This window comes from Eptesicus fuscus, chromosome 9 (assembly GCF_027574615.1).
Source record: "Eptesicus fuscus isolate TK198812 chromosome 9, DD_ASM_mEF_20220401, whole genome shotgun sequence".
In the NCBI taxonomy this organism is placed as follows: domain Eukaryota; kingdom Metazoa; phylum Chordata; class Mammalia; order Chiroptera; family Vespertilionidae; genus Eptesicus; species Eptesicus fuscus.
This window is the reverse complement of record NC_072481.1, coordinates 34,546,315-34,573,046: the sequence shown is the minus strand read 5'-3', so window position 1 is coordinate 34,573,046 and position 26,732 is coordinate 34,546,315. Positions and strand designations below refer to the sequence as shown.

The 26,732-nt window shown below is 39.9% G+C and overlaps 1 protein-coding gene across 3 annotated transcripts in view; it reads right to left on the bottom strand.

Moving 5' to 3' along the window:
• Positions 1-26,732, bottom strand: part of FAF1 (Fas associated factor 1) — a 356,005-nt gene that overhangs the window by 10,418 nt on the left and 318,855 nt on the right. For 2 of the 3 annotated variants that reach the window (XM_008139328.3, XM_054720583.1), the window contains exons 16-18: positions 22,558-22,638; positions 21,416-21,493; positions 15,550-15,762 (exon numbers count right to left, since the gene is read on the bottom strand). In XM_008139328.3, coding sequence (XP_008137550.1) covers positions 15,550-15,762; positions 21,416-21,493; positions 22,558-22,638 — 372 coding nt within the window. The remainder of the gene's footprint in view (positions 1-15,549; positions 15,763-21,415; positions 21,494-22,557; positions 22,639-26,732) is intronic. The other variant, XM_054720584.1, reaches the window with a different exon arrangement.

The following is a 26,732-nucleotide window of genomic DNA, read 5'->3' as shown; positions in this document are numbered from 1 at the left end:
GTTTGGTGTGTGAAACAGGAAATATTTCGCTTTCGGAGAATAAGAAAAAATAGATTTATTTGTGTTATGCTCATTAATTTGTGCAGTTATTCAGTGTCTGGTAAGTTAATGTTCAAGAATGTTCTATTATTTTATGTTAATGATTACTCATTTATTTCAGCCCTTTGTATTCAGCATGTCTCTATCGAAATAAATCTACATTTCTATGAAAATTGAAGCTTTTGTTTTTTTGTGGCCCACATAAACTTAAACCTTGCTTATTTGGCCCATGTTAACCTTTGAGTTTGACACACCTGCTGTAGAGTGAACATAAAAAGAATGAAAACAGGCATGTCTCCTCATCCTGGGAAGCCAGTTCCCAAGATTAGTCCCTCCTGGGCTCTGGAAGAAACCATTTCAAGTAAATAAAGCGAAGTTCTGCTTTGGAGCTCACTGTCCCTGAAAGCCCAATAAATAGGGTATATGGTAGGCAACTTTGTGAATGAGGATTACTCAGTGTGGCAACATGCTGGCCCTCCACCCCTCAGGGCAGCCAGAACATCATGGCTGGGGTGGTTCTTACCCTGAGCAACCTAGTACAGGCACCCCAGTGAGGCACACAAACATTTTCAATGTGTGCAGTGATTTGAAAAAGGCAGGGAAGCACTGATCTAGGGACACGCCTCACTTCAGAGGCAGATATCATGGAAGGCTGCCAGGTTCTGTTTAAAAGGTTCCTAGGATGCCTCTGATAAAAGATCGGGCCACACACTAGCCACTATGTTTGGAGAGAAACCTGTTAGTTGGTTAGGTTCGGAACTGCTACCTCAGCTTGAATATCTGAGAAACCCTGGGAATTGTCTGCCCAGAGCTTCATCACTAGGCAAGGGTTACGTCCTGACTAGGAGGCAGTAAGAAAGAACACTGGAAAAAAGAAAAAAAGAAAGAAAGAGCGCTGGTGGATTCTGAATCCCAGTTCTGCATGTATGCTCCTGAGCAGGACATTTAACCTCCAAAAGACCCAAATTTCTCATCTGTAAGCTGCGGAAGACATTACCCAACAACTAATAGGCTCTAATAGACCATTTCTCTCTGGGTCCCTTCCACACGGACACTTGAGAGTTGAACAAAATATCTGATCCTGTCTCTCTCCTACTTAAAATTCTTAAATGGTTCCTTAGGGGATAGGCCCCTTTTGCTTTGGCCTCGTTTTCCCAATTTGTGAATGGGTGTGTTTCTGGCAAGGCTCATAGCACACCCATAATGGACGATAAGGCTGAAAAGACAGTTTGGAGATAGATAATGAAGGGCTTGAATGTCTTATTAAATGTAAACTCCCAGGCTTCAGAGAGATCTGGAGCGGCATGCTCGTGGTGCTCTTCAGGCAGAGTGGCTAGGGAGGAAGTGAGCATTTTGAATGCATTTTAATATCCAAGCAGGGCCACCGAGCTGGTGCATGCATAGCTCTGCACGCAAACACCACTCAGGAGCTGGAGCTTTGAACAGGAGTTAAAAGAGTTGAGTCCCTAACGGCACACAAAAGACTTGACGGTGTGATTTATTCTGATGTATTTACTTATCCAATTACCAAAACAGCAGGAGATCATTAAATTTTCTAGTTACCAGATGCAGCATGTTCAATATCTTAAGTGTTACCAAGGCTCTCTCTGAGCTATTTTCATATTACATTTCATCTGCCCAAAAGCTTATGAAAGTGGAAGGCAAGAATCATGAACAGAGCAGGTGTTTTCTTTGAAGGCTTGTCCAGCAGGCACCTATACAATACCAAACTCATACCAGAAACTTCCAAACTCTCCCTTGGACTTAAGGAAAAGCACCATGAGAAACAAAAGTATTTAGGAGAGAAGTTGTTAAGGAAGTGGTACTTGAGGTGGCTGGAGATACGTATTTTATCTGGCCAGACATTCTGCGTGTTCATTTTCTATCAGTTTGGTCCCTGTGTCCACACAGGGTCAGGGCTCAGAGTAGAGGAGGAGAGAAGGGAACACACATGCTCTGGGAGACTGCAAACCTGGCCCTAAACTTATCATTCTTCTTTGGACTACCCGTGTGATCTTGGACAAGTCACTTTCGAGCAACTTAAAGACAAAAACTGTGTTTCCTGCTTCTATATTTCCAGCTTCTAGTAAAGAACCCAGTGCATTATGTACTCTCTATTAATGCTTATTGAATAAATCAGACCAGAGAATGTTTTGGTCATTATTGAACATTAAAAAATATAGAGCAAGTCTTTATTAACATTTTAGGAGTTAAGTGGCAAGATTAGTGTTTATTCTATTTTATATTGAAAAATACATGTCCTATAAGTTATACTTGGGCCTAACTTTCTTGAAAGGGTTGTCATGGCTTGGTCCCTACATTCTTTTTTCTTTTTCTTTTTGGTCATAAAGGGTCCCTACATTCTTTCTCTAAATACTATCCCCTCACAGACCTTATGCTCCAGCCAATTAGAGCCATTTGCTATTCCCTAAATATGCCTGATGCTTTTCTCACCCAAAATTTGCTTTTGTTGTTTCCCCTACTGGACTGTCCTTCATCCTCTGTTGAAAATTTATATATCCTCAAGGCTCAGATACTACTTCATCCACAAAACCAAGCTGAAGTGACAGAGCCTAAATTAAACTCTTTCTCCTGTTCCTTGAGTAAGAGAAGTAACCGTAAGTGGTATCTTCTCCCATTCACTGGGCCATGGGCTCCTGGAACACGGACGCTATGTACATTCATTGTGGCCTCTCCCTCACGTGCCTATTTCACTGCCCTGAATGTGGTCAATTCACATTTGCTGCACTAATGCCTCTGTTTCACCTTAGGATTCTCCGATAAGGTGGCTGCCAAGGTCTGCTGGCAGATTTAAGGTCAGTGTTTAACTGAAATGTAGGCACTGGCAATGTCCTCTGCTTCACTAGCACTCCTGTACTTTCACCAGGCAAGGCAACCCATTTCTGGAGGATCTAACTCAAAGGTCAGCTACAGTTTCACACAGAGTTAGCCGTCTGTTATGCCTCTCGGGTTATTGTGCAACTTGTCTATGAGTCTGTCTCTCAGGTTGAATTCTGAGGGCATATAATGAGGTCTCACTGGCTATCTATTCCCAGAGACCAGTCCACTGCTGGAAAAAGCGTGAATTCAATAGATGTTTGCTGGAAGACGACCTACTGAGTGACTGAGTGGAGGCTCCCCACTCCTTGCTAAACCCTTCACCAAGTCAAAGGAAGGGAGTGAAGAGGAGCTGTATCCTTAGGCCTCTTTCCCTAGCCTCACCCCTAAAACAGGCCGAACCTGTCACTATTAACAGGTCACCCAGCAGGTCCCCAAGCTCTGGATTCTCTCTGGCCCTTGCCTTAGTCAGTCCTGCTGCACAGACATAGGGAATGACAATAAGTTTGCATCAGTAGCCCTTTTAGAAGGGACAGATTTTTCCCTAAACTGCTGTTGGAATTGGCTAATTAGAAGGCTTTAAAAAATCTTAATACTCTAAACAGAGAAAACTGGTTCTGAATTATTAAGCAACATTTTCAATGCATTTGAATAACCTTAAGTGACTTAGCTGCCACCTGATCCTAAGCTCTGGCTCAGATAAATAAATGTGAAATATTGTCAAAGCCCTGGCTTATAGGAGCCTCCAGCTACAGTAAATAAAGCTTAAGTCTCCATAAACTGCCTGGGGCAGAGACATTTTCATATAAAAGGAGTAGGAGAAGACGATATTAAATAAAGCCAGAAGGACCAGGAAGCCAATGGTTTTGTTCCAGTGTTCAGAAGAGAGTTGTCAGTAGGGCAAGGATTTTCTCTATTCAGGTCATTTAATCATAGAATCACATAGTATCGGAGCTGAGGGAGGATTTAGAAAGCACTCACTTTAATCTCTTCATATTTCAGAAGAGGAAAATATGTACCCTGCATGAAATCACACAACAAATGGCTGGAAGAATAAAAATTCTTCCCCAGGGTGCCTGGCTCTCACCTTAGTCCCTTTCCCACCATGACACATCCCTCTGAGAATGTCCACTGGAGACATCAACATGAGACTGACAACTAACTGGTTGTTAAAAATCACTTGAAAATTTTAGCCAGCCAGGAGACTTCTAGAGCTCAGATTCCAGACTCCATGGCCCCCACCCGCTCTGGACTTTGTAGTTTTCTTCTCATGACTATGGGACTGGGAGAGGGGGGAAAAATGGGCGAGGAAGGGAGAAAACCAGGAATAAGTGAGGGTGAATGTTACTATATAATGTGGTCCCTCTCTTGCCTATCCTCAAGTCATGAGGATACCATGAGCTTCTGCCTGGTGAGATGAAAATACAAAAACAAAAACAGTGAATGCATGAATAGGTAGGAATATTTTTTTCCTCTCATTTATTTACTAAACAAGTATTTCCTTAATATTTACTATGATATCAGAAACTGTGTCAGACATTCAGATACAACAGTGAACAGGCACTATCTCTGCCCTCAAGGAGTGTAGATTCCAGGGCTGGATGCAGACAGGAAATCGACCCACTGCAATTCAGAGTAGTAAAGGGCTACAATAGAGAGCATGAGGAAGGGAAACACCTAACTCAGTCCTACGGTCTCTATGTTCCTCTTTTCCTTTGTGTCTCATTCTAATATGTACAAGTCTTTCCTACATCTAACTATTTTACTGACTTACACTTTCATAAACAATAAACCAATATTAGTTGCTTACTATGTGGCAGGCTCTGTATTCAGGTGAATTAGATATGATCCCCAATAACTTGAGATTTGATGTTACAATTCTTTTCGTTTGTTTACAAAATGTATATCTTACCTTCATTTTGTGACTATTGTAAATTTGGGCCATTTCTAGTTCTGGCGTCTTTTGATTTTCCTTGATCAGGTTACTTTCCTTCTCTGCATCTTGGGTTTTTAAATCTATGAAACAGGGGTCTTTTCTAGTTCTCACAGTCTAATATCCATGCATGAGGAAGGCCTGTTCATACAAGGCTCTCACATATAGCCAACTAGAGGAAGGAAAGTGAAGTAAATTTGGAAATGTCAAAAGAATCTTCACGTTTGGAATTCAAGAGTAGACATTAAACCTAAGGCCTTGAGGTCCTGGTTGTGGGGAAGAGCAGGTGCGGTGTGGGTGAAGTGGGCTGGGGCTGGGGCTGCGGCACGCTGTTGCATGTGCTAATGCACTCTGGAACTCCAGCACTGGCTTTGAAAATTACAAGGAGTGTGGAGAAAAGGTTAATCTGCACATATACAATTGTCTGTGTTTACAGTGGGGTTATTATACACACTTAAGTTTAAGTGAGCAAAGCTTGTCTGCAGAAACACCTGGCATACTGAGCACAGAACTAATGATTTTTTATTTATGGCTGAATGGAGGCAGATGGGATTGTACATGCAGCCTTCAAAAGTTTATTTGATTTCTGATATAGCATTCTGAATGGTATAGTGTTTTATAAACACCTTATAAAATTAAGTTCTGAGGCAAAATAAGTAAGTTTATAAAGACTTAACACATCAACAAACCTATACATAATCGGTCACATCTTATATTCAGCATGGTATGGGGAAAGCACCTATGTTTTGGGAATCAAATACTGGTATTGATATTTATTGTGCAACCTTGAGAAATGTAAGCTCTCCTAAGCTTCTGTGTCCTCATCTGTAAAGTGGGGATAATATCTATTTTCAGAGAACTAATATACTTGATTATGCATATAATAGGCACAAAAATAAATGGCTGTATTCATTGTCATCAATCTCTACCACACCAAGTTCTTTGTAAATCAGGTAGAAAGGGGCAGAGGACAATTTTATTAAGACTCTGAATTCCATGCAGCTTCCATGAAATGGCTCTAATCACCTCAAATACACTTTAAAACTCCTTTATGTATTCCTTTGATCTGGTCAGGAGCATACAATAATGGGTTTTCTTACATAATACCACCTTTCTCTCAATACCTCTGTAGCAAGAGCTAGGAGATGGCAGAGTTGAGATTCAGTCTAGACTCCCGAACCCACTCATTCAACCACTAGCCTATACTGTCGCTTCATTACTTATCTCCTTCAAATCTGCCCCAGTCACTTCCAGGGGCATTTTCTGGTGTTGGCCACTCTCACAGTTTAAATCTCCTTATCCTCTGTTAGAAAGCACCACCTAGACTTCCTCCTGGCATCTCAGTCTCAACAAATCCTCAAGCCAATCTATCTCATCTGTCTTCCTTAATTTCTGCACATGAACTATGATTTCTCTAGTCATTCAGGTTGGGACCTCTAAGTCACTCCTAACAACTCCTTGTTCCTGATTAGCTAAAAATCACCAAATCCCATGGATTCTTCCTCTTGATTCGGCTGCCTTCTTTTTAAGCTCATCATTGCCATCTTAGTTTAGATGTTCACAATCTACTGTCTTGTCTACTGCAATAGTCCTATTTGGTCTCCCTTCTAGGGTCTCCCTACTCTAATCCTTCCTAATGAAAATAATCAATAAGTTTGAGGTAGTAGGGAAAAGGCAGAAATGTGGAATCAAAAGACTTAGGTGGAGCCACTGCTCTGCAACTTATTAGCTATGTCAATTTGCATTAGTTATTTGGCAGTTCTAAGTATAAATTTCTCTTACTACAAGGGTTAATACCTACCTTAACTAGTTTAAATTTCCACCAGAATTGGTTTTGTGAGGGCAAGAACCTTGTCTAGCCTATTCACTACTATATCCCCAATGTCTTAAGCACAACAGGTGCTCAAATAATATTTGCTGGATTAATGCAATGATTTTTTCAATTGGTGTGCTGTAAAAGAATTTCTTTTCCTTTAGATTGAAAAATAAAAAAATGATAACCACCACAACAATAGCCATCCAGTGTGAATGAATCAAAATTACACCTATTTTTTGTCAGATCAGCAAAAAAATATTTTTGTGTGTACTGCAGAATTTTAGTAATTAGTTTATGTGTGCCATGCAATGAAAAAGGTTGAAAATTACTGTATTAATGTATAGAAAGTCCTTCAGTTATTTTTTCAATTCCTATCTCATTTCCCTCCATGCCTGGCTTCACATCCTAAATTCTAGCATAGCAAACTGTGTGCAATTCCCCAGACATACACTGGCTTATATTCCTATGGTTTTATTTATACTTCTGCTTGATAAATGGCCATTCCTTTAAATATGACTACCTCTATATATAAAAGCCTAAGTGACCGGCCAACAGCTATGATGCGCTATGACCACCAGACGGCAGAGGCTACGATGGGTAGCTATGATACGCCCTGACCACCAGGGGGAAGATGCTCAACGTAGGAGCTGCTGAGCTGTGGTGACTTGGCAGCTACAGTTCTCGGGTGACACACCCAGAACCAGAGAGAGGGAGCCTGATTATGGGGGTGCATCTGAGAACCACCCTCTCGCAATCCGGGACCCCTTGGGGGATGTCGGAGAGCCGGGTTATGGCCCAATCCCCACAAGCCAGGCCGAGGGGCTCCATAGGTGCATGAATCTGTGCACCGGGCCTCTAGTAGTATAATATCAAACCAGGAAAATGACACTGGTATGATACTGTTAACTAGATTATACGCCTTAATTCACATTTCATCAGTTTTTATGTGTATTCAGTTGAGTATATGTCTGTGAATATTTCTTTGCATGGTGCAGATTTGTGTAACCACCACCACAACCAAAACACAGAATAAAACCCTAAAATGTAGAGTCACACCCACTCCTTATACCTGCACCATCTTTATAATTATGTCAATTAAAGAATGTTATGTAAATGTAATCATACAGTGAGTAAACTTTTGAGATTGCCTTTCTCACTCAGCTTAATGCCCTTGAGATCTCAAGTTGTTTCATGTGTTGAGTTCATTCCTTTTTATTGCCGAGTAGTTTTTCAGTATTCCTTTAAAAAAATAGTTCAAACTCTGTTTCTTCTGTGAAGCTTTACTGACTTCCAAGTTGCTAAAAAACTTTAAATATTTCTAGTTGAAAACCACTCTGAACCTTTTTGTTTTCAGGCATGTAAAGCACACTGTTTGATATTCTTACTTGAAAGCTGGTAGCTTCTAAACAGTTAATATTTGACTTCTTTGTCCTCTTAAAACAAAACAAAACAGGATAGGAAGGAGGAAGTGGGGATGGGGAGAGAAATAATCACCATTACCATCATACCAGTTACAATTATTAAATTCTTACTGTGCTAAATGCTGTATGTATTAAACATTTTACATTCATTCTTTCATTTAATGTTCACAAGCCTTTGAAGTAGTTATTGTTACTTTCAGTATACCGAGAGATTAAGTAATTTCTCTAAGATCACTCTATGAAGAGCTGATCCAGAATTCAAAGCCAGGTCCATTGTATTCCACAGCCTATGTATGCTATTGTTTCAGGCTACAATGCCTATGAAATGTGATCGAAACGAGTAGGTAGTGTTAAATAAATCATTCTTATAGTATTGATTTATATTTGCTTAAGACAAGCAAGGAAAAATAAATACCAACAACTTCCCCTTTATTTTGAGTAGCCAGGCTAAGAAAGTATTCTCCCTCTGTGAGGAAAACTGGCTGTAGTCTCAAGGACAACTGCAGGAAATCTGAGCAGACCAAAGCAGATTTGGGGCAAATTTACATAGAAGATGTTGGCACTCTAGAAACTAAGAGATGGCCATATCCAGGGATTGTGTTTCCCTCAGGATCTCTTGAAAGTCTCCTTTGAGAATACAGGGTTAATGGGTGCTTATTAATATTTTTCTGAAGCTACATTAACCTTTCATTACAGGACTAAGTTCTGTTACGAGCCAAGGTGAGAGGCAAAATCAAATGCTTAGAAGTTTCCCAGTTTACGGAGTTCCACTTACATATCCAGTAGTAAATCCCAGAAGTGAATCTGAGATGTGCATATCTTAAAAAATAAAACTGTATGTGTCAACATGTATGCCTAACAGCTATTCTTTTGAAAGGCTTGCTTGTTGGTCCTTGGCTGGCATTTGTGAACTTGGGTTTGGGGTGGGGAAGGGGTCCTACCATTCCCAGAACTGATAAGAGTGGCTCACTAAGCCTAAACTGATTTTCATTTACATTTCATGTCCTTTTTTTTTTTTTTTTAAAGTATTTACTTATAGTTTATGCTTAACATCTGCTTTCCTTCTGGGATTCTGGAATTTTGGTATGTGCCAGGCAAAGGGTACCTACAAGATCAGCTTCCAATAAAAATCTTGGGTACCGAGTCCCTAATAAGTTTCCTTGCTTGGCAATATTTCACGTATTGTCTCAAATCATTGCTGGGGGAATTAAGCTCATCCTGTGTGATTCCACTGGGAAAGGACTCTTGGAAGCTTGTGCCTGGTTTCCCCTGGTCTTTACCTCATGTGCCTTTTCTCTGTGCTAATTTTGTGTTGTATCCTTTTGCTGTAATAAAATCATAGCTGTGAGTATTGCTATATGTCGAATACTGTAAATTTTGCTAGGGAATCACCAAACCTAACTGGCAACCTTTCGGTGCTTGGGACACTGCTCAACCAACCGAGTCACACTGGCCAGAGCAAACTTTTAACTATGCGTTTGTGTTTCCACCTAATCACCATCTCTCTGGGCAAGGCTTCATTTCCTTTATAATGTCTTCCCTTATCACTGCAGGCTTCTGAGTACAATTTGTAATGCGTTTATTTTAGATGTGTGTTTTAACCAGAATGTGAACTCTTCAAGGTCAGTAACAATTTCTTTTATTTCTTTATCATTAGTGTCTGGTATGGAGGCTGGCAGAGTGGTTACTCAGCAAATACCTTGCTATATATGAAAGAACAAATACATGAATGAAATGTAAATTAAACTACTTATATATTCTATGGTGGTAAGTAAAATATCCTTGTATTATCAGTGAAGTAAAATGTCATCCGCGGTAGCTTCAGATAAGTTCTACAAGGGTAAGAACCATGTCACCATTGTCAGCACCGTGTTCCCCATGTTGAGGTTAGTGCTTAGCGTAATAAAGGCAGATGTATACCATAAGTTTGTAAGGCTTTCCCCCACTTCATTTAAACAATCCTTACTGAGGGTCTACTCTGTGAAAATCCTGCTAGAAGCTTATTTATATTTACTCTCCTGAGAGGGAGAAAGAAAACACTTATGTGTTATAGTTTCCTTAGAAAGCTTGGGAAAAAATAAATACCAGTACATTCAGTTTTTTGTTTTAGAATACACCTACAATGTCTGGTACCACATTTCTGAGTGTATGTTTTTCTACTTGGGTTCATAGCTATACTAGTAGATCTGGAGGAAGAAATGTTTTTGAGACAAGAACAGGGGCTGTGTAATTACATGGATCACAAGGTGCACAGGCCACAGTCCCAAAGCAATTTGCCATCACCATCCTCCTTTCCCATGTATCTTCATTTTATACACGAAGACCTCACTTTCCACGTAGGTGGGGCATCTCTGAGTGACAGATACGAATAGAAGAAAGAAAAATAAACAGAGAAGGCAGGGAGGGAAAGAATCGTGGGATAGAAAAATGAGGAGGAAAGAGTGGAATGAAGAAGAGTATAAAACAGGATTGGAAAGAAGAAGGGGAGGGGTGGGAAAGAAGGAGTTGGTTGGGGGATACTGACAACCCCACACTGAATGGCCCCGGACCACTGTAGGTCTAGAGCAGGCGTCCTCAAACTACAGCCCGCGGGCCACATGCGGGCGTTTTTGCCGTCTTGTTTTTTTACTTCAAAATAAGATATGTGCAGTGTGCATAGGAATTTGTTCACAGTTTTTTTAAAACTATAGTCCGGCCCTCCAACGGTCTGAGGGACAGTGAACTGGCCCCCTGTTTAAAAAGTTTGAGGACCCCTGGTCTAGAGGGCAATTGGGGGGCCAGCAGGGGCCTCTTACTCTGGCTCCTAGGCATGGTGAGTAGTGGGGTCAGTGCCATTCCTCAGTGTTTAGGACTCAGCTGTTTCACTACCAACTCCCTTATAAATGCCTGAGGAAGGCATATAGGCCACTGATGTTCACATGGCTCTAACATATCCAAAAGGTAGAGCTGAATGACCAAACTCTAGAAGTGAATGCTACACTTCTCTTGGTAACTGTTATTAGCAAAATGGAGAAAATAACAAAAACAAACAAACAGCTCAATGTTCCTAGCATCCTGACAATCAGTTTTTCTAGGGAAGGCCTGTGTCTGCCATAGGCTATGTTGGTTGTTCCCAGTGCTCAGTTTAGTAAGTAGTTGGACAGCTGGGAAATCTTAGCACGAAGTGTTGTTCTGGTTGGGGGTGGAGGCGCAGAAGAGCATTTAGCAAGTCCTTTGGTGAGAAGCCAGGCTCTGCTTTATGGAGAAAAGGCTGAGGACACAATAAGACTCCTAGAGCTAAGTCTTATGTTATTTGTTATTAAAGAGGTGAGGTCTTAAGATGTGCTTTTTAACAGTCTTTAGTTTGGTGGTAATTTAAGATGACTTTTACAAATTAGATCCTAATCCTTGCAGACACAGATGGCTGTTACAGAATAGCCTTGCAAAAACACTAGTCATTTGACTTGAAAAAGCATTCAGAGAAGGATGAAGGGCCATTAACTCTCACCCCACCCCTGGCTCTAGGAGGTCTAATGAGTCCTGGGTGGGCTTTATGGGTTTAGGTCTGGGTCTGGAATCTGGGTGGGCCTAGGGCATCTCTTCGTCTTCGAAACAACCTCTCTAGTTCACCCTGGAATCAGAGATTTAGGATCAGACCTGAAGTCATTAACATTCAACAACAGTAACTGAATGTTTATGGGTGAGGCACCATGTAGGACCAGGGGGGATAGATATGAAGATGATATGGACAGTCTCTCTAAATAATTACAGAAAAATAGGACAAGTACTACGAGAGAGAATGTATAAACAGCAACGGGTACATAGTGAGGAGCTTGGGAGAAAGGGAGGGCTTCCCAGAGAGGATGACATTTCAGCTGCACATTAAAAAAATGAGTTCCAACAGGCCAGCAAAAGTGGGAAGGGTGGGTATCCAAGAAAGAAAGAACAGAAGCATGAGAGTCTCTAGTGTCTTTAGTGAATAGTGAGCAATCTCTTATCTCCTGGTAAGGGAAGTAAGTAATGAGAGGAAGGGTTTAAGGTGGGAGAGGTTGGTATGAACCAGATTGTGAAGAATTTTTGAAAACATTCTAAGGTGTCTATACTTATCTAGGGCAGTAGGGAGCTACCAAATTTTTTAAGTAAGAAAGGGAATGATCAGAGTGGGATTTAAAAAAAACCCCCCTGGGTAGCGGGTAATTTCAGGTTGACCAAAAACCATAAAATGGACCCGTGCTGTATACTGGGAAGCTCTTGATTTCTCCTATAAGAAGAAAACTTTGCTTAGACTTTTTCTCCGGGCAACTGGGGCAAACTTAATCTAAACTGCCCTTGGGATGAGGATGGAGGTTGCCTTTGGGATGGAGGTAGAAATGGGGTCAGGTGGGAAAGGAATAATGGGAGATGAGACTGTTAAAAACAGTGTAAAACAATGCATGCATGATTGAGATCTAAATCAAGAGTAAAGTTTCTCTAAGACTATGTGACTGATCCTCTATTGACACTTAACAGTCTGCCCTAAAGAGACCTCATTCTTGGTCTGTAGAGTTCAAGGCAAGCAGGTAGCAGGCCCAAGAATCCTCTACATTTCACTTCACAGTTCCCCTACTTCCCACAGTCCACATTTTTACCCTGTGGGAAGATGTCATTAACACTGATCATAATAAACACAGATCCTTTTAAGAGACTGCTTCCCTTACCCTACCCTCAATAGTCAGTTTTAAAAATTAATTTGAAAGAAAGTTTAACTTTAGGAGTCAGAAGGTTCTTGGACTCCATCTTTTCTAGCACTTCCATTTTACAGATGAGACCCAGAAGAGGAGTGAAAATAACTAAGGGCTGGGATCTTAAAGTTCTTATCACGAGAAAAAAAAGTTTAGTAACTGTATGGTGATGGATGTTAACTAGACTTGTTGTGGTGATCATTTTGCAATGTACACAAATATCGAATCATTATGCTGTACATCTGTAACTAATATAAAGTTATATGTCAATTGTACCTCAATTAAAAACAAAAGAAAACAAGGGTTGGGAAGAACTAATTTAGCTCCTAAGTTTTTTAAGTTCTCCAAGGTGAGATGTAAAACTTAATTTTGAACCCCTTAACAGTGGTTCTTTTCCAAGCTTCACACATTTACAGTTTAACTACACTGACAGAATTTAAGGTATTTGGACATGTGGTTCACACAGCATGTGCACACGTGTTCCCTTGGGAATGTTTATGCATGTACAATATATGAATAAGGAGGAAGAGTTTGGAGCAATAGGTAGAGCTAGTGAGAGAGAGGCCAGACCAGGGGTCCATCTAGTCTCCGTGATTTAGACACAAGTGGCAGGATCCTCATTCTACCTAGGGCATTTGAGAATGAATGGTGGAGCTAAACAACCACTGGCTTCTGTCTCTATCCTGCAAATCTGACAGCCAACGTGAGGGACTAAGATGAATGTTAATCAAATTCTTTGTTTTTGTGTGTTAGATAAAGTCCAGGTTACTAAACCTCATATTACTTGATGATAATAGAATCAAAGAATATCAAGATTTACTATGCAGCTTAAAGGTAAGCTAGTCCATAAAAAGTAGGAACACCAAGAATGAATCCTGCTCCAATATATATTCATTATTGCTGAAAAGGGATCATTCACTAGTGTTGAGTTATATCCAATGGCAGAAAAATCACTACCTTACAAAACAAGATATTCCTCCGTTAGAAAATACTTTCTTATAGAGCACTTTCTTGCCTCCTGTAACTTTTAACTGATTTGGTCCCACTTCTGTCCTTGGAGCCTCGAAGTCAAATCCCTTTTTTCATGGCAGGCCTTCAATGACTGAAGACCACAACCACATCTCCCATGCCTTTTCCTTCCCTAGAGGAAATGTTCCTCAAACGATATAATTTCTATTCCCTTACCTTCCTATCAGCCCTGCTCTAGATATGCTCCTGTTTTTTCATGCTTCAGCACAGAAGGACTCTTTCAGAGGTAGTTTATCTTAGTATAGAGCTGAATAGGACCATCAAGTGACCTTTTTGTTGGAATTATAAGATTACATCTCCAAAATTATAGCTAGCTTTTTGTTGGCAGCCAAAACACATTATTGATGTACTAGTGTCCCAGTGCATGGATTTGTGCACATTGAAGGGAAATTAATTAGAAGAAATATTTTAATATCACTATTCGCATCTTGCTAATGAAAATAGGATTCTACTGAGTCTCCTATCTACATACTCCAGGACTTCTGTGAGGATCAAATGAGACAAGGCACGGGAAAATGCTTCACAGACATTTGGTTAAACTGTAAAATGTTTGCACCTGGCTATAAAGCAAGTTGGTTCCTGGGCTGAAGAAACTCTAAGGAGGCTAGTAGCTAGGGAGAGGAAGCCAGGCATAGCTATGTGACGTCATTACCTGGCACCCACAGCGACTGTTTCCGGGCTGGGCTGGGCTGTGGGCCGAATTTTGTGCCATGGGGTCTTGGCAGCATTGGCTGCGATTTGGTGGGGTGGGGTGTGGCTTTGGGGTTGTGGTGGGGCCCGTGTCCCACTTAGGGGAAGCCGAGTGTTGGTTTGTCAGTGCCAGGTCTGTGGTGCCATTTATTTTTAAATGGCCAGTGCGTGCCATGGCAGCTCCTGTGTTGAGCGCCTGCCCCCTGGTGGTCAGTGTGTGTCATAGCTACTGGTAGGATGGATGGACACTTAGCCATATATATATAGTCAGCTTAAGTCAACCATAATCTCTGCTAAAGCATGATATTTCCATTCCAAACTTAAGCAATTGATTTTCTAAATTTAATGCATAAATCTCTCTACATTTCTGTAATATTTCTCCAGGTTCATTTTTGTCTATTGTTTTAGTATTTCAAGGTTTTTTTGAATCTTCTTTTCCATAATCCAAAAATCTGACAGTCTTCATTTAAGTTGCTAGTAAGCACGGTGAGTGATAAAGGGTTAAATATAAAACTTCTTGGTTCCCTCCAGGGAGAGGGCAGTCTCTTAGTAAACACTTTGTGGTCACCACTGTTTATTCAGCAATGAATCCACCTAACTGTAGATTTATCTCTCTACTTTGCCTCAGAATACTATCAGAGACTATTAAGAATTTTGCTGAAATGCAGATACACAGTGAATATACGTTACCCTCCTTGACTTCCCAGGCTAATAAGAACTATCAAATCACAAAATACTCTTGTTTTAACATGACTCATTCTTATTAAACCTATAATCATTGACCCTGATCTAACTCTGTTAGGCTGTTAAGCACACAATTTTCAGATCTATTCTGAGGTTTAGAGAGATGAGATCTTGGGAAAGCCTATATGAATGCTGGAACAGGGGAAATAGCTAGGAAAAAACCCCACACCTAGTACCTAAATTCTAGCATAGGCTATTGGGCATATGTCTGCTACCCTGAGAGGCCATACCTTCCCCAAAAGCTGTACCATTGGACTTTGCTTGGACTACTTTATCCAGCCCTAACGATGGGACATCTCCCATCTGGACACACTTCCCAAGAAAGGCATAGGAACTTACGTCTCTCCTAGGAAAGGTACTCAGTAACTTGAACTCATTCCATGGAAATCCTTTGGAAGTTACAAAATCAAAGACAATCTGGAGCTTGTTGCTGGCCAGAAAACGCCTCTCGAGGAACTCTCCACTGGGGGTACGGATCCGCAGTTTGCTCACGGGCTCAGCATCTTCTTTTGGCTCTGGAGGCAGGGCCTGCTCTAAGGAGAGCCGAATGGCCTAAGGAGAGCAAGAACCAGGTGTTAAACTATGTAATGGGTGAGACTGTGGGGAGTGGGGGAGAGATTAAAAAAAAAAGCTGCTGCTTTCTAGAAACTCATCAAAAAGTTATTTCCCATTTATTAACCAAGCCTAACGCTTGAACAACAGACTCATGTGTTTTTCATTTTCTTAATATTAGCCCAGGGATTTTCAAACTTTTTCATCTCATGGCACACATCAACTACTAAAATTCTGTGGCACAACAAAAAGTATATTTTTTACTGATCTGACAAAAAAAAAAGGTATAATTTTGACTGGTTTACAAAAAAAAAGTAATTACCTAACTTTTTGCTCCAAAGTGATTTTTCAAAAAATATATTTTTATTGATTTCAGAGAAAAGGGAGAGGGAGAGCGAGATAGAAACATCAACGATGAGAGAGAATCATTGATCAGCTGTCTCCTGCACACCCCCTACTGAGGATCGAGCCTGCAACTCAGGCATGTGCCCTTGACTGGAATTGAACCTGGAACCCTTCAGTCTGCAGGTCGGTGCTCTATCCACTGAGCCAAATCTGCTAGGGCCAAAGTGATTTTCAAAGAAAAATCAGGTGCCTATTATTATATATAAGGATTTCTGGCACTAAGAATTAAGCAATCAGATGCAACATTATTATGAGATGTGATCAATAAGATGTAACTCATATGACCAATATATTTATGGTTCAAGCCAGGGCATTCACACTGGATGGCTACTGTTGTGTTGGCTGTTGTCATTTTTCTATTTGACAATCTAAGGGAAAAGTGGTCAGTGCCCCAGACTAAATAGTCAGGTACTGCATGTTTTAAGAATTCTTGCAGCACACTGATTAAAACTCACTGTATTAGCCTAAGGGGCAATTAATTAAAATAAATTCCAACTTGTTTTATTATTTTTTATTAATCCTCATCCAAGGATATTTTTTCCATTAATTTTAAGAGGGAGTGGAAGAGAAGGAGTGAGGGAAAGGAAGAGAGAGAGAGAGGGAGAGAGAGGGAGAGAGAAAGAAACATCAATGTGAGAGAGACATATTGCCTCCTGTATGCACCCTGACCTGGCTGGAGAGAACCTACAACCCAGGTATGTGCCCTTGACCGGGAATCAAACTCGTGAGCCTTGAGTATGTGTGATGACACTCCAACCACTGAACAACATCGGCCAGGATGACACAAATTACTAAAGTGATAAATAATTCCATAGAAAAAAAAGGTAATTTAATTTTTTAATTTTTTTTCTTTTTACTGAAGGGTTACGGTATTTGAGATTGAGGAAAGAGGGATTATATAACCCAGTTGCTTCCTTTCTAGGATAAAAATTAAGGCTTTTAAAAGCATTTACAAAACACACCTACACACAACTATTCACATTTGAAATATATACATTTCCTATGTAGAAATGACTTAAAAGTTTGTAGAATATTAGATATATTAACATTAAAATGGAATGGGCCCTGGCCAGGTGGATAGTTAGTAGAGCATCGTCCCATACACCAAAAGATTGCAAGTTCAATTCTGCTCAGGGCACATACCTAGGTTGCAGGTTCCATTCCCAGTCAGTGTGCAAATGGGAGGCAATTGACCCCCTGGTGGTCAGTGCCAGTCATAGCCGTTCCACTATTTGGTTAATTTGCATATTAGGGTTTTATTATATAGGATTGGTGTCCTGAGTCAGCAATGAGTTTCAGCTGAATAGTTTCAAGTATTAAACTACTCTAGTAATGCTGTCATATATTAATAACCTAGTGAATATATGATGCTATGTATATAAAAATTAAATTCTAGTTATATGGTCTTTTTTTTTTTTTAAGATTTTTTATTGAGTTTTAGAGAGAGGTGGGGCAAAAGGGAGAGGGAAAGAGAGAGAAACATCGATGTGAGATCCATACATCGATCAGCTGCCTCCTGCCTGTTCCAGAACCCGGGTATGCACTCTGACTAGGAATTGAACTGGCAACCTCCTGGTGCACGGAATGATGCCCAACTAACTGAGCTACACCGGCCAGGGCTAGATTATATTTCTTATATCTTCATTTCTGAGTATCAGCTTCTCCATATAAAAACTGAGAGAGTAGGACTTTTTAACTAGTGCAACCCCAAGCAACCATTAACTGAAGTCCAAGATCGGTTCATATTTTCAACTTATAGCATGTTTCCTTGTTTTCTTACAGACATAAAATGCAGATAAAAATTATACTTGTTGAGCAAACCAAATTGAAGTTGAACAATGATGTTTACGAAGGCTGCTATTCGAGTATAGGTATCTTTTTTGTTTTTGTTAATCCTCACCCAAGGCTATTTTTCCCATTGATTTCTTTCTTTTCTCTCTCTCTTTCTTTTTTTTTTTTTTTTGAGAGAGCAAGTGGAAGGGGGTGTGGAGACAGAGGGACACATTGATGTAAGAGAGACACACTGACTGGTTGCCTCCTGCATGCGCCCAGACCAGGGCTGGGGAATGAGGCTACAACCGAGGTATGTACTCTTGACTGGAATTGAACCCGTGACCTTTCAGTCCATGGGCCAATGCTCAACCACTGAGCCAAACTGGCTAGGGCAGTGTCCTTTATATCACTGTTTTTCAACAATGTTTACTTATATGAGGCCTTTGCTTTTAGCCAGTAGATTTCAAACTGAGCTACTGATATAGTTTTTTGTTCTTTCTTGCCAGTAAAACTTGGGTATTTAGATCTCAAGATTGCTGACTTTTATCTAATATCTCTTCATTGTTTCCCACACTGAATCCATGGTGTGGGATGTCTGAGGCCAGTTTTCATTCTGGGGAAAAGCCTTGGAGACTAGGTACATTGAGGAGCAGACATTGTCTGTAGAATGAATGGGGTAATGAGCTACTGTTGTTTATTCTTCTGAAATATAATTGGTTGGGTTCAGGTAATAATGTAGCATCTGTTGTTATATTGTGCATGGAAATGTCAAAACAGAAAGCAAGCAGACAGGTGGATTAAGGGAGAACAGGAGGAGAAACCAGGAAATATCACATTAAGTTCTGATTTAAAGTAGGGAACAATGATTTGAGGTTTGATGCTAGGCACTTATTGTGTGCCGGCTATGTGTGACTTCTCAATGAGCTCGTTTTTCTCACTTGTAGAGAAATCCCTAGCCTTGTAGCTTGTTTTAATGGTCAATGAGTAAGCAATATAAAGCAGCTAGCAGAACACTTGAGATACAGATGATACTCAGCAAAGTATTTTCTACCCTCTATAACTGAGAGCCCTCAGCGTAGCGAGACTGGGGTTTGTCAGGCATAGTGTCCTGTACATATATGATAGGCACTCAATAAGTGTTTAAACTCGAGTAAACTTTGATTTCCAAACAGTAAAATATTATACATATTTGAACATTGGGCTCAAATATCACTTCTTCTGATATGTTGTCTGATTCTCAAAGCTGTAACTGATTTTTTACTTTGCCCTTAAACTCCTTAAGTATTTCGCTTTTACTTTTCATATTATTTTGCACATTTTTCCTTGACTTCCTATTACTTGTAGACATTTTGCATCTTCTCTACAAGATGTAATCTCTTCTGGCAGGCAGAAAATGTTTTATTTTCCTTTGTTTATCCTTCAGTGCTCAGCAAAGTTCTTGTTCAAATAACATTAGTTGAGTAAGTAGGAGGTGACATTCTCTGACTGAGAATGATGACTAGTGGAGTTTTCCTCAGTTCCAGTTAGGGCTCTCCAGGCTTCCCATCACTTGTTAGATGGCTTCCTCTTTTCATAAGTGAATCTTGCTATTAATCTCACGTCTACAAAAAAGTTATTTTCTGTGAAGCTGCCATAGGAAGTCATTTAACACCCCTTCTCTTTGTTTTCACTGCACTAAGGCAGACCTCTGTAATAACGTTACATGTGGTATTGTAATTCTATTTCTGCAAGACTATGAACTCCTGGATGGGAGGACCCATGTCTGTCTCCCTATCTCCTAAGAGATTTGGGGCACATACTAAGTATTAAAAGAATTGAAAAGTGAGTGAATGAAAAATTATCTATATTGTTATGGAGAAGACATGGACATAGGGGTAAAAAAAAAATCAGTCAAGCTAAATGGATTTCCCATATTTAGGAGCCCAGTACAAGAGGTTGCAGAAGTAACTCACTGTCTTTTGGTGGGTAAAGTGAAGCCTGGTGAAAAGGCTGAAAATAGAGAGAGAACCAAGATGGTGGCATAGGTAAACTCTTGTACTCGCTGCTTCCCACAAAATTACAACTAAATAGAGTCCCAAACAAGACCTACCCAAAAAGGCCCACATCAAGACACATAATCCTATCTAATAAAAGAGTAATATGCAAATTAACCATCACTCCGCAACAAAGATGGAGGCACCCATTGTGGGGGGGAGGGAGGTGGTGCGTGCGCTGGTGGTGTTGCCCCAGCAACCGCGAGCACAGCGTCCTGCTCCCTGGCTGCGCGGAGGGATGGGCCTCTGGCCAGAGACCAGGGCGCGGGATGCTGGGCTCACAGTCACCCCCGGCGACAAGCCCAGAGTACCACGTCCTGGCCGTGTGGAGAGAGGGCCTCTGGCCAGAGGCTGGGGCGCAGGACGCTGGTGTCGTCATTTTGCAGGCCAGGCTGAGGGGACCCCCCCCATGCAAGAATTTCATGCACCAGGCCTCTAGTTAAAATACAAAGGTTAAAGACAAAGAGAGAATCTTAAAATCAGCAAGAGAAAAGCAGTTAGTTACCTACAAGGGAGCACCCATACAACTGTCAGCTGATTTCTCAACAGAAACTTTGCAGGCCAGAAGAGAGTGGTAAGAAATACTCCAAGTGATGAATAGCAAGGATCTACAGATTACTCTACCCAGCAAAGCTATCATTTAGAATTGAAGGTCAGATAAAGAGCTTCACAGACAAGAAAAAGCTAAAGGAGTTCAATCATCACCAAACCGGTATTAGATGAAATGTTGAAGAGAGAAGGAGGAAGAGAAGGAGGAGGAGGAGAAGGAGGTGAAGGAGGTGGAGGAGGAGGAGGAGGGAGAGGGGGAGGGGGAGGAGGAGGAGGAGAAGAAGAAAAAAATATGAACAATAAAATGGCAATAAATACATATCTATCAACAAGTGAATCTAAAAATGAAAATAAACAAACACGAAATCTAATGAACAAAGTAAATTGATGAATAAAATATCTCAGAGGGAAGGGGGGGTGGGCGGGAAGGGATTAACCAAAAGATCTTACATGCATATATGCATTATCTATGGACACATACAACAATAGAGCGGTGAAGGTCTGGGGCAGGGTGGGAACTGGGTGGAGGGGAGCAAAGGGGGAATAAAAAAAGGACATCTGTAATACTCTCAACAATAAAGATTTTTAAAAAAGCTAAAAAAAGAAAAGGCTGACAATAGAATCTCTGTATTTTTTTGGGTGAGACAATGTCCAGGAAGAATGGGAGTATTTGTCAGGCAAGAAGAAGGGAAAGGAATAGAAACCTATGAATCTAGTCTAAGATCAAGTTTTCGAAGAGTTCTATACAATAGATTAGGAAAGGATAAGATCTTCCATACTAAAACGAGTCTGGGAAATGTGGAAAGAAGTTCTAAGAACTATTAACAGCCTCAGTATCAAATGCAGAGGACACAAACCTAGCTTTTGAATAACATTTTCAAATTGTGCCATACCTCACGTTCCTCTTCTTGTTCTTTTCGAATCTGCTCCAAACGAGACTGTTCTGCCATCTCTCTCTCATGAGCTTCCCTCTGTTGATAAAAGAGAAAGGGAGCCAGCATCAATAAACACTTTAAAAAACAAAAAAGGAAATAAGAAAGAAAAAGAAGAAAAAAATAGAGCTAAGTCCCAGCATGACCCAGAGGTGCACTGTGGTAATAGAAGTATTTCTCTCTGGAATAAGAATAAAAATGAAAGCATCAACAAAACATAGCTCTCTGTTCATGTTGGGCTCCTATTCAAATACCTAGGTAGCTCTGAGTAGTGTCACATTCATTGAAACTGTTGTCTCGTCTTCCTTTCTAGTCTTTTTGGCTATGTTTCCTTTACCTTTGGGTAAAGGTATTTTATCAGGCTTTATTCATGTCAGCCTCTACCACGCACCCTTTGCTGTTAGCAAATATTACTTTTTCTCTCCCAACCCTCTTCATACAGTTCACATATACAGCCTTTTCTATGGATCCCTCCCCAGTCCATTCTCACTTCTTGGCTTTTCAGAAAAGCTAAAAAAACAAAACAAAACAAAAAAACACCGAAAACCTTTCTCTTGAACTCCTGTTCACTGAATTCTCACAGAACTTAGTGCTTCCCTTATGACATTTAGAATCCTTGCCTAAGTGTTACAGCTATCTGTGCTCTTGACTTAATCTACTCTTTATCACATTTTTGAGGGCGGGAACTGTGGCTCATTCATTTTACCCTCCTTCGATGCCCAGTACAGAAGCAGGTGCTCAAAAAGCATTAAATAAATCAGTGGTTCTCGGCCCTGACTGCATATTAGAATCACCTGAAAGCTTTTAAAAAAATTGTTAGGTTGTACCCTAGACTCACTAAAAATAAAATAAAACAGATAATATGCCCATTTTGTTTTCACTTTTATGATTCTCAACAAACTTTATCTTGTCAAAATTAACCATACCATACTTTAAGGACCCAGGGGTAAAATTATGTTCTTTCTGTTAATTGAATCTAGCTTTCTCCATTGCAAACCCAACATTTTTTTTGGATCAAAGTGATAAAAGGGCTGGCACTTAAGTAATGAAAAAAATATTTAGGTTTGAGTTCTTTATCCCAGAAGTCCCTTGACCAAACCTACCTTTGCTCTGTCAGCCTCAAGTGAAAGGCGATAGGCCTCATCTTGTTCTCTCTTCACATTTTCTCTTGCTTCACGTTCATCCTTAAAAGAAAGAAAAAGATTTAAATGTGTTTTACCATATTACATTTTTAAAAGAAAAAAATGGCAATCTCCTTGTTTTACTCATGTGTGAATTTATTATAAGTAAACAAGACACTTTTAAGATGCATAAAATATAAATAAGCAAACAATAAGATGAGTAGCATGGTATATAGTGAAAATAAGAATGTTTGAAGACTAGCTCTCTACCACTAACAAACTGTGTGTGACCTTGGACAAGTTATTTAACCTTTCTAGGTCTCAGTTTTTTCAACTATAAAATAAAAATAATATTTGTCACAAAGGGTTGTTGTGAAAATTAAATGCAATAATATATAAACTGTCTAGTAAAGCACCTGACAGTTCATTTTTACAATGATTAGTTTCCTTTGTTTTCCACCTGATTTTTCTAAGATAAACTTGGAGAGTGTCAGCATTGGGACTAAGGACTGGGAGAGAAATAAAGGACTTGGCAGTAATACCCTGGTCAGCATAGGGAGAGTCTGAAAGCAAAATACCCTAGTTAACTTCAGTCCATACCACACCACTAAAGCTTGGTTATCAAATAAGTATTTCCTCAATACCTTCACAATCATGAAGTGTGAATAACTGAGAAGTTCTCTAGATCTTTTAGAATATTTTTAGTTTCTGAAATAATTTTGCCACCTGCCTACATTTAAATTGCAATTTCATACAAAATTAAAAGTTAATTCAACTGTCAGAACTTCTCATTTATTAAATTCTAGAGTATAGTCAATATACATGTACTTAAATTTAATAAATACTCACATCTGTTGACATCAGACTATAGATGACCTTTTTGATCATTTTGTTTAATAGGCTGAATCACAAAGTCACAAATGTTTAGCTATTTTGACGTTAAAAGTGGAATTTCATATGGTTTAACTAAAGACTTTGTAACTTTTTGTCTCCCCTATTCATTATATGCTCACTCAAGGTTGAGTATATGTTCAGCACTGTCTTAGGTGCTCTTTCTAATTCGAATCTGAACTTCTCCCTGAAGTTTCATACACCTTATAGTTTCAATGATTCAATTAATTTCACAATCTCTGGTATGAATAGTAATATTTCATTAATTCCAAATCTTTCAAGTAAAAAAATAAGAAGACTTAAATGTTGAAGCTAATTGCTATACTATCCATAATGAAAAAGTATGCTAGGGAAAATATATGTTGGAACAAAATATAAGTAACAATGATTAACCTAACCTAATTAGAGACCACACAGGCTGCAAGGCAGTCAAAATAATTTACATGTCATATAATATTACACATTAATAAAATGGGTTTTAAAAACTTCTACTTGGAAACTTGTACTTAGTCATCAGTATTTATATTTTGAAGAAATAGAAACATATCCCTTAAAATGTATCTTAACTAATTCAACTGGGTAGTTCCCACTTTGGTTTATGCGCTACAGCTTTGCTATGACCAGGTACAATAAGCCTGATAGAACATATTTTGTATATATTTTTATATTTGCATTTGAATAACTTATTACTCTCTAAACTCCTATCCCCACTCAATATACAAGTTTGTACACAATGGTTACTTAATCATTCTTTTGGCTATGGCTGATCTATATTTGATATATAATATCTTCTTTTTTTAAGTCACTGAAGAGAGGTAATGGGAGGATTAGATGACCTCTGTTCAAGTTCTAGCCCTGCCAGAAGCAAGCTGTGTGTTCTTGGGTAAATAATGTCTTCCTTTTCGGTCATTTATTAAAGGACTGAATTTCTAATGATTCTATACTTCTGTGGACAAGTCTATCTTTCCAAATTTAGATATACCTAATATAATCAACAACTTATGGGAGTAATCTTATCCTTTTACACTGAGTGGCCAGATTATTATGATCTCTGAATGCATAATAATCTGGCCACTCAGTGTGAGTGTGTGTGTGTGTGTGTGTGTGTTTATATATACATATACATATACATATACATATACATATATGTATACATGTATATATATATATATTAGAGGCCCGGTGCATGAATTCATGCATGGGTGGGGTCCGGCCAGCCTGGCCTGGGTGAGGGGACATGGGCGGCTTGCCAGCCTGCCTGCTGGTCGAACTCCTGGTTGAGGGGACAATTTTCATATTAGTCTCTTATTATATAGGATATACACTGAGTGGCCAGATTATTATGCGTTCAGAGATCATAATAATCTGGCCACTCACTGTATATTTCAAATAATAAAATATTTAAGATCTTTAAAATTTTAATTTTACTTTCCTTTCCTGATCCCACTCCTCCAAATTAATGCACATTTTTCTCATAATATTCTGTAATTCCCTTTAAAACATTTATCACAATTGCATTAATTATAATTTTTTATTTAATGTGAGATTCTCCCATGACACTGAAAGCATCACAAAGGCAGGGACCTTGTCTATATTATACACTGCTGCATTCCAAGTATTTCACACAGTGCCTGGATTTTTTTGAGGTGTTTAATAAGCACCTGTTGAATAAATGAGTTCTTTCCAGGCATAAAATATTTATTGTCTGCAGTAAAAATTAAGGAGGAAAAAGATATAGCTCATCCACAAAGCAGCCTCATCTGAGTCCATGACATTGACTGGCCGGGCAGAAATGACTTGTTATGACACTATGTACACGCAACAAAGAAACCTTCCAAAAGCTACCATAGTTGGAGCTCTTTGAGCACAAATACAGTTTATAATAAAAGCATTCTAAGTAAACAGCTCTGTTTTAAAACAGACTTGCAGATATGAAAGAACATTAAATACAGGGATCCCTGCCACAAACTGTAGTACCTACTGAGAGGGGACTTCCTGAACCGGCTAACTTGCTTCCTTCCCTTCTCCCCTAATTCCCTTCCATTTATCTTCCCTCCTTCCCTCTCACAAATATTCAATAAGCACCAATTTTATACTAGGCATCACATTAGCACTGGGGCTATATAAGCAGGCCATCCTATCTAATAAAAGGGTAATATGAAAATTAACCATCACTCTGTCACAAAGATGGCGGCACCCACAGCCACAAGATGGCGGTGCCCAGTTCTCTCAGCCCCGTCGGAGTTTCCCAGTCCTGGGGGGGCGGCTGCTGAGAGTGGGCAGTGTGAGTGGCCTGGCAGAATGCTTGCTTCGTCACCGCGGCAAGCGTTCCGCACCCGGCCGCAGATAGGCCTCTGCGCCGCGGACAGCCTCTGGGCAGCGGGCATGGAGCGGCCAGGCCCCACAGAGAGCTACTGGTGCATGGATTTGTGCGCATGGCTATTAATAGGTTTAATAGGAGAAGACATGGATAATCGTGCTTGGACCACCTTCATCATTATTTTATGGAATCAAATGATTTATTGAGAAGAGCCCAGTGTTCAAGTTTTACATTATTTTCCTTTTGTTCCTTAAATAATGTGGCTCTCTCCACCTGAAAGACTTCCTGCTCCATCAGCTTTACACTAAAAATCCTACCAACTTTTCATTTACCTTCAGAAATATAACAGACCAACGTGTCCAAAGAGCCACTATATAGATGAAGAAAATGAAACCATATGAAGACAAGTGTTTTACACAAGACTACCTGTTAGTCAGTGGCAGGGTTTATACTTGAATCCAGGTCTCCTGACAGCTTCCTACCCTGCCCCTCCTTTCCCTATAATCCAATGCTTTTACCCTTGCCTCTCTGATCATCCCAGACACAAGGGCTGGCTCAGGATGAATTTTCCTAAACTTATATTTATAGTTTCTTATGTGTTGGTAGTTGCTTGTGAATGGCTATTATTTTTTCTTTTCTGTCTTTTGTTTTGTTTTTGCTTAATCCTCACCCAAGGATATTTTTCCATTGATTTTTAGAAAGAGTGGAAGGGAGGTGAGAGACAGAGAGAGAGAGAAACACATCGATGTGAGAGAGACACATCGATTGGTTGCCTTTTGCATGCTCCCTGACCAGGGCCAGGATCCAGCCTGCACCCGAGGTATATGCCTTTAGCCGGAATTGAACCCAGGACCCTTCAGTCCTTGGGTCGACATTCTATCCACTGAGCCAAAACAGCCAGGGCTCTTCTTTTCTGTCTTGTCTCTCCAACTGTCCTGCTCACAGT